Genomic DNA, 8,065 nt, shown 5'->3' with positions numbered 1-8,065 from the left:
AAAATTTTTCACCGGGTCTGATGTACATGGCAATTTTGGTGAGTTTTCGAGTATGTTTAGGGCCTCAAAAACGCGTGTCTTTGGCACGAATAATAATAATAATCCGAGCAGTTCCAATAGGGTCTTCGCACCCTTTTGGGTGCTCGGACCCTAATTATCCAGAAATAACCCAAAACACCAATAAAATGTTCCAACAAGTGTTTTAAAACCCTGGCAGCAAACGAACCAAACACATTCAGTCTGGAAACATCCATAAATTGCAAAACAATGTGTTGAAATGTTCCAGAAATGGCCCCAAAATCTGAATCCAACATGAGAGAAGTATCCTAAATAAATAAAAACGGTTAACGAAGGGTCTCAAAATAAATTAAACGTCCACAAATGTAAAAAACAAACAAACATACATTTTAGAAAAATGTTGCACAAAGTTTTATTAAATGTGAGAAATACATTTAAGGAAATGTCAAAACGATCAATCAAGTGTTTTCAAATGTAGAAACATGTTAAATATAAATTCATAATATGTCCTAAATGTTAATAAAATGTTTGAAAACTGTCCAAAACTATTTGTAGTGTTTCTAAAATGTGTGAAAAACATGTTGAAGAAGACGTAAGAGAGGATGGATAAATACTCGAGTAAAAGTACCCGCGACCTGCTGGTGGATGAATGCAGGACTTTTACTGTGGCGGGGTGTGACGTGAAGCTGCTGCAGGTCTGATGGAGTTTCCTGTTTCAGGACACGACGCCCGACGAGCTGCTGAGCGCCGTGATGACGGCTGTTCTGACAGATGTTGGGCTGTCGCCTGACAGGCTGGGAGACGTCTGCGTGGGTGAGGTCACGTGTTGACACGCTCAGATCTCCAAAATACAATCTGGACAAAGTTCCACCTGATCCCCTCAGAACCAGCAGGTTTTAAAAATGTTCTCAGAATTATCAGCAAACAGATTTGTTGACCAGTGAAGTGTCTCTGAAATGTGAAACAGCTAAAAGGACAGAACCCTGCAAATGGCAGAACATAGAACAGAACATGTCAGAGAAGCTGTGAAGTCGGACCTCGTGTTCTGGATCAGTGTTTACTGTGACCTCTGTGCAGGTAACGTGCTGCAGCCCGGCGCCGGCGCCCTGATGGCCAGAGTGGCTCACTTCCTCAGGTCAGTGTGGTGGTGCCGCTGATTGGCTCGTCTGTCGTCCAATCACAGCGTTTCTCACGGCCCGTTCTTGTTTCAGTGGCTTCCCGGAGTCGGTTCCGGTCTACACGGTGAACCGGCAGTGTTCCTCGGGCCTGCAGGCGCTTCTCAACGTGGCAGGTAACGGCGCCGAGCGCGACCACGCCGCCGTGTTTCTGCCCAAACTGACCCGCTGATGCTGTGTGTGCAGGATCCATCCGGAGCGGAACCGTGGAGCTGGGCCTCGCCTGCGGGTCGGTCCATCCTCAGACGCTTCAACAGAGCCGAGTCATGCATGGCTGATTGTAGCCCTCTGGGCTCGTTTATCTTCACTGACACCAAGTCCTGCAGCTCTGTGGAACCAGAACCACATGAAGGAGGAGACAGAACTCAGAGACGTCTGCTGGCAGCAGAACCATAGAGAGCAGAGCAGGAACGTTAAAAACCAGCTGGAAACCAGGTCCAAAAACCAGTTTGAACCCAAGTAACTCTGGTCTAAAACCAAGTTCTGACCCAGTTTAAAATAAGGTCCAAAACGAGTTCTGACCCAGTTTCAAAGCCAAGTTAGAAACCGGCCTCGAACTAAACCGTTTAATTTTACAAGAACGTGGAATCGGCCTGTTCCTTCTTCCGGTTCTGGTCTGACGTCCTGGATCGATGCTGGAGGCTCCACACGCTGGAGATGTTGAACCAAGTGCAACAAACAGAACTCCAGAACTTCAACTCTTTGCTCTCAGGCTGGTTTTAACGTTCCTTCTCTCGGGTCTCCATCGTCCCGCTGACAGCAGACGTCTCAGTTCTGTCTCCTCCTCCATGTGGTTCTGGTTCCACAGAGCTGCAGGACTTGATGCTGGAACATGAAGCTCAGTGAAGGAACACGGGACAGAAAACACTGCTCTGGGTTTCCTCTCTTTCCTGTTGGTCGTCTCTTCTTCTGTCCGTTTGCGTCTCGTTCGTCTCTTTCTGCTCTTTCCTGTGTTTTCGGGACTCTTTGGTCTCTTTGTGGAGTTTTTGTGTTTTTCTAGAACAAGTCAATAATCAAACCGATCTTGAGTTTCTTCAGACGTCTGTCGGTCACTGTGGATGATTTCATGTCATTTAAGACGAGTTTGAGTCATTTATCACCAGGTCCTGTTATGTTAACCTGACTGGGCTCAGAGTTCTGCCTCCTCCGGGTCGCTCTGGTTCCGCTGAGCTGCAGGACTTTGGTTCATTGTGACACACGGCTCAGCAGCTCAGAGGGTTCATGTGTGTGCAGCGTGGAGAGCATGTCGCTGCGCTCGGTGGGGAATCCAGGAGATCTGAGCTCCAGGCTGTCGGACGTGGAGAAGGCCAGAGACTGCGTCATCCCCATGGGGTGAGTGGTTCTGCTCAGACCAGCATGCTCAACACAAGGAGATGAGTACTGGTACCACTGCAGTCAGGTGACCTGAACGTGATTTAATGAGCGGCTGCTGGTCGTTTATTGATTATAGTCCAGCAGAAATGACTTCAGGATCCAGAATCTGTTGCACTGAAACAAGTTAAATCTAAAAGAACCTGGAATGAACCTGCAGCTCAGAGGTTCAGTAGAAACCAGGTCTCAGTCCAGAACTGATGGTGGCGTCATTCATCCAGACGTTGAGCTGCTCTCAGTGACGTCCTGGTGTTCTGAGTGACGCAACGTGTTTGACAGTCACCTGGCTGAACGTCCACCTCTCAGAGGATCAGCTTCATGATGTGTTTTCCAGAAAAGTACAAAATCTTCTAAAGCTCCATCACGCTGTTTCCTGTTTGTGCAGCATCACGTCGGAGAACGTGGCCGAGCGGTTCGGAGTGTCCAGAGAGAAGCAGGACGCCTTCGCTCTCAGCTCACAGCACAAGTAACTGGCTTTAACTCGCACCCTGAAGCTTTGAGGCTCCATCAGTGGAGACCACAAGAGTTCAGCTCAAAGATGAACGGTGACGAGGACACGTGGAGACGCTTCACGTCCTCTGAACCGGCACAATGAAAGCAGGACGAGCCTTTTGCAGCCTGTGTTCTGACTGTAGATGCTGGTCTCATTTGATTTAAATCAGTCAGAACCAGAGGAACCAGCAGGTGGTTGAGTCCAGGCTCAGAGCAGAAGCTGTTCACATCAGAGGTCCTGCAGACGTCCTCACGTGTTCATACGTCCTGCTAAAGGAGAACATCTTCAGTCACTGGAATAAACTGACAGAAGCAACCACAGATCAACGAGCAGCGAACATCATGACGCTGGTGCTGAACTGTGCTTCAACAGAACCATGAAAACAACAAGCAGCAGCAGCAGCCTGATGAGCCAGTGTTCAGCTGAACCAGCCTCTGAGCCAATCACTGCCATCAGGTGGTTCCTGTAGCTCCCATCAGACCGGTGCACCTGTTGACAGGTGTTCTGGCCCACTGCTCATCAGCAAAGGCTCTCATTGGTTTGTTTCATTTCATTATTCTGTTCAACCACAATTCAAAGCAGCGTCTGATTTCACTGAATCATCATTTAGCACATTTTTATTTATCATGACGTTTCCAGTTTCTGGCTGTTTGAGGGACTGATGTGAGTTCAGTCTTTCCTTTAACTGAAGGTTCTGAACACATCTGAGGTCCAGAACACCTTTAATGATGCATGAACCAGAACCAGAACCACAGACCTTCAGGGTTCTCTGACTGTGCTGTCCTGCTGCCGACAGGGCGGCCCGGGCCCAGAGCCTGGGCCTGTTCGACCCGGAGATCGTCCCCGTCACCACCAGGCTCGTGGACGCCGACGGCACGGAGCGCCCGGTGACGGTCAGCAGGGACGAAGGCGTCCGACCGGGGACGACGCTGGCCGGGCTGGCCAAGCTGCGGCCGGCCTTCACGCCGGACGGCAGCACCACGGCAGGTGAGCGCTCCGCCGGACCGCACGGCCCGTCCTGACCGCCGGAGACTCACTCACTCACTCACCTGTGTGTCCTCAGGTAACTCCAGCCAGGTGAGCGACGGGGCGGCGGCCGTGCTGGTCGGGCGCAGGGCCGCGGTGGAGGCTCTGGGGCTGCCGGTGCTGGGCGTCCTGCGGGCCAGCGCCGTGGTGGGCGTCCCCCCGGATGTGATGGGCATCGGACCGGCGGCGGCCATCCCCGTAGCTCTGGAGCGGGCCGGTGAGAGTAACTAAGTACATTTACTCTGAGTATTTCCATCATGTGGTGCTCGACACTTCCGCTCTGCTGCATTTAGAAATAAAAGCCTTTATTGTCGTGACACAAACGAAACAACACAATTAGACATTTGTGGTTTATCCAAGGAACGTAGAAATAAGCTGATAATAAAAGAAGAGAGACAGCAGGGCACAGATACGAGTTAAAAGAGATGTAAAACTGAGAGAACAGTCAGTTGTTTGTCAAACCATGTTTAAAACTCTGCTTTCTATTTGTTTCCATTATGTAATATTTAATATTTATATTTGAATCATTTATTTTGACGTTTTTTAAACCAACGCTGCCAAACAAGTTGAAATGAGATTTAAAAAAAGATTTTATAAAAAGTTCAAATCTTTAATCTAAGAAAACAAAACTCTTCACTTCGTCCACATGTTCAGAAAATAAGAACTAAATCCTGACTCGTCCCACTTTGAGCTTTAATCTGACAAATCCCTCAAAATATTCTGTGAACTGACTAAACAATAGATTTTAAATAGAATTTGGACCCAACTGTTAAATTTGACTTTTGAATCTCAAACTTTTTTCTTTTTTAAGTTAAAATTATTTCAAACTTCAGACTTTTTCCTTCATAGTTTGACTTTTGAATCTCAGAATCTCCTTGTTTAGATTCAAGAACAAGCGAATGTGTCGGAACCGTTTTTCACGTGTTCAGCAGCAAACAGAGGAGGAACATCTGGACTGTGATTGAATCTTTTATTTCCAAACCTGTCAGCACAGCAACACACTGATAAGGCCACCGACTCACTGCACATTCTGGAGACAAAAATAGAGGATTTCTCAGGATAGAGTCACATAGAAAACAGCTTGTCCTCCGTTCTCACAAAGATCAGACAAAGAAGCAGATTTACACCAAACCAGACGCAGGACACGCGTGAAACATGAGAAATACACGGAGGACACGGAGGACACGGTCAGGAGGTAACAGGAGCTACCTGAAGCTCAGGTCAGAATCAGAAGCCAGCAGCAGCTCTGCAGGTGCGATGGACACGTTAACATGACTTAATATTCACTGAGCACTTTAACACTGAGTTCAGTTGGTTTTATTCAATCACTTCTTGACTTTCTCAACATTTCCCTGAAATGAGTCGATCTGTTGATGCTGCTCGGGTCGCTCTCCGGCCCGTGACTGTGGTTCTGTACGGTGAAGTGATGCTCTAACTCCTTCATCTCCCTCCTCAGGACTGACTGTGGACGACATCGACGTGTTTGAAATCAACGAGGCCTTCGCCAGTCAGGTCAGTTCATAACCAGAAAACATTCTGATCCGAGCTCGGTTGGGTTTGGCAGCTCCTGTCCTGCTCCAGAACCAGGACTCAGTGCTGTCCCAGTAAATCCACATCTGGAACTAAACAGCTGTGTCCCTGCTGCTCAGGCGGTCTACTGCGTGGAGAAACTGGGCATCCCGATGGAGAAGGTGAACCCGAACGGCGGCGCCATCGCTCTGGGCCACCCGCTGGGCTGCACCGGCGCTCGCCAGGTGGTGACGCTGCTCAACGAGCTGCGACGCCGCGGCAGGAGGTTCGTCTGGACGCCCGACGCCTGCACGTCCTCCGTTTGAAATGCTCCGTCTCAGTCGTGGCGTTTTGTGTCCGCAGGGCGTTCGGCGTCGTGTCCATGTGCATCGGGACCGGGATGGGAGCCGCCGCCGTCTTCGAACACCCCGGACCTTAGCGGCAGACGGAACCAGGAGCCGGTGCTGTGGATGAAAACCCCGTTCTGACACGAGACCTCTGAGGATCACGCCTTCACAGAACATCGATAATTAACTCCTGAAATGCTTCTGAGAGCTCCAAAGGCTGCATGAGCTCATCATAGAGAGAATTTAGTCAGCTGCCTGATCAAGACGTGCTCGTTCTCCGTGCCTTCCTCTGTGGGGACGGTTTTAGCCTGACGTGGTTTTAGCCTGACGTGGTTTCCACCGACGTGTCTGCTGCCCTTTGACCCTCTGAACCCCAAACAGTCTCTGAACTCCTCAGCTGTGATGATGCTCCGAGCTCAATAAAGCCTGATCTGATATTTAGCAACTAGACCAAACTATCTGCACTAAACAATCTGGGCTCCTCGACACGACTGTGACTAAAAATAATCTGAGTTTTCAGGTTTATAAAATAAACTATGAATAGAATCGTATCAGAGTCCTGCTGACAGAAGACGTCTCTGAGTTCTGTCTCCTCCTTCGTGTTCTGGTTCCTCAGAGCTGCAGGACTTTATGCTGAACCAGGAACCAGGAGCTCAATAAAACCCTCAGAGAGCTGCTGGAGTTCAGAGGGTTAAACTGGTCTGACAGCTGGTTCCATTTTGGATCCATAAAGACGTCAAACTTCAACAAACACTGATGGTGAAAACCTGCAGCTAGCATTAGCATTAGCAGCTAATAATAATAATAGATTTATATGGTGCTTTTCTTACTCAAGGAGTAACTCAAAGCGCAAACAACCAACTGTCAATTATTCATTCGCACACATTCATTAGCATTAGCAGCTTCCTGTTTTTAGCCGCCGTTCTCTGGTTAAACCGTCGCTCTAAGAACGACAGTCTCTGATTGCAGCTCCTCAAATGTTTAAAACTGTGGACCATTAATCGATTAATTTAAGCCAATCAATGTGTCTGTTAACGTAGCAGATCAATACTAGCTCTGATCGCTTCAGACTGAACACTGCTGCTGGTGTTTCACATTAAAAGCTTTCCACAGGGAAACCACGGAGGGGCTTTTATTGTGAAGGTCAGGAGATGTTAGCTACTTAATCAACGTAGACTTTACTGACCGACTGAAGATGTTCTGTAATAAACACACTAGTTCTGTCAGACTAAAGGACCGGTCCACACCAACGACTGGGTTTTGTTGGTAAATTAATTTAATGTGAAGCAGAAATGTTGAATACACAGCTGTAGTAATAAAACCTCTCATCCCCATGAGTCCCGTTACTCCTGTCATGTGTTCCTGCTCCCAGGCAGCAGGAGGCGGATCCAGGTGACGCCTACCTGCCTCCACCAGGAGGCGGATCCAGGTGACGCCTACCTGCCTCCACCAGGAGGCGTCTGTCCGTCCGTCAGTCTTATTTGTGGAAACGCAGACGCTAGAGCAGCTTCTGCTTCTTCCGAGCCTGAAACTGCTCCGTTTTGCTCTTGATCGACTTGACGAGCAGCGACAGACTCGGGTCCATCGCTTTCCTCGGAGCCTCAGAGTCATTTTGGCGTCTCTTTCCTGCTGCTTCCTGTTCGGCGGCGGCGGCGGGCTGCGCCTGTGTGGGCGTGGCCTTCTGAGCGGCGAGCGTGTCCTCGGTGCGGCGCTGCTCCTCCTCCTCCCGTCTGCGATGCTTCTCGGCCAGGATGCTCTGCGTGGCCTTGGTCCTCTTGTAGCTGGGGTGGGAGGGGTCCAGGTTGAACAGGTGGGAGGTGAACATGGCCTGGAAACGAGGGTCTGAGACGTCCACCTGAACACAGAGAGAGAGAGACGGCTTTGTTACAGAGTCACACCGACATGGACAGAAACAGCCTGCTGCAGGGGAAGCAGCTCCTCCTGGAGCATCCTGAGGCGTTCCCAGGCCACACACACAATCCCTCTAGAGGGCGCCGACGCTACCAGGGCAACAGTCCACTCCCAGGAAACCAGCATTAAATAGAAAGAGTCGTATCAACTAGACTAGAACGGTAAGAACTGATACCGACAATCATGCTGAACATCATCCTCCAGAGTTGGCAGGA

At 49.4% G+C, this 8,065-nt stretch overlaps 2 protein-coding genes across 3 annotated transcripts in view; one reads left to right on the top strand and one right to left on the bottom strand.

Annotated features, from left to right (window-relative positions):
- acaa1 (acetyl-CoA acyltransferase 1) overlaps positions 1-7,276 on the top strand; it is a 12,816-nt gene extending 5,540 nt beyond the window's left edge. The window contains exons 2-12 of the mRNA XM_008278339.1: positions 738-831; positions 1,096-1,153; positions 1,230-1,309; positions 1,380-1,422; positions 2,427-2,525; positions 2,950-3,030; positions 3,854-4,044; positions 4,121-4,300; positions 5,540-5,595; positions 5,733-5,878; positions 5,956-7,276. Coding sequence (XP_008276561.1) covers positions 738-831; positions 1,096-1,153; positions 1,230-1,309; positions 1,380-1,422; positions 2,427-2,525; positions 2,950-3,030; positions 3,854-4,044; positions 4,121-4,300; positions 5,540-5,595; positions 5,733-5,878; positions 5,956-6,031 — 1,104 coding nt within the window. The 3' untranslated portion in view covers positions 6,032-7,276. The remainder of the gene's footprint in view (positions 1-737; positions 832-1,095; positions 1,154-1,229; positions 1,310-1,379; positions 1,423-2,426; positions 2,526-2,949; positions 3,031-3,853; positions 4,045-4,120; positions 4,301-5,539; positions 5,596-5,732; positions 5,879-5,955) is intronic.
- Positions 7,198-8,065, bottom strand: part of esf1 (ESF1, nucleolar pre-rRNA processing protein, homolog (S. cerevisiae)) — an 11,603-nt gene continuing 10,735 nt past the window's right edge. For both annotated transcript variants that reach the window (XM_008278340.1, XM_008278341.1), the window contains exon 14: positions 7,198-7,794. In XM_008278340.1, the coding sequence (XP_008276562.1) occupies positions 7,438-7,794 (357 nt within the window). In that variant the 3' untranslated portion in view covers positions 7,198-7,437. The remainder of the gene's footprint in view (positions 7,795-8,065) is intronic.

This window comes from Stegastes partitus, unplaced genomic scaffold, assembly GCF_000690725.1.
Source record: "Stegastes partitus isolate 25-593 unplaced genomic scaffold, Stegastes_partitus-1.0.2 Scaffold120, whole genome shotgun sequence".
Taxonomy (NCBI): Eukaryota; Metazoa; Chordata; class Actinopteri; family Pomacentridae; genus Stegastes; species Stegastes partitus.
Note: the sequence above shows the minus strand (reverse complement) of the source record. Positions and strands in the feature narration are given on the sequence as shown.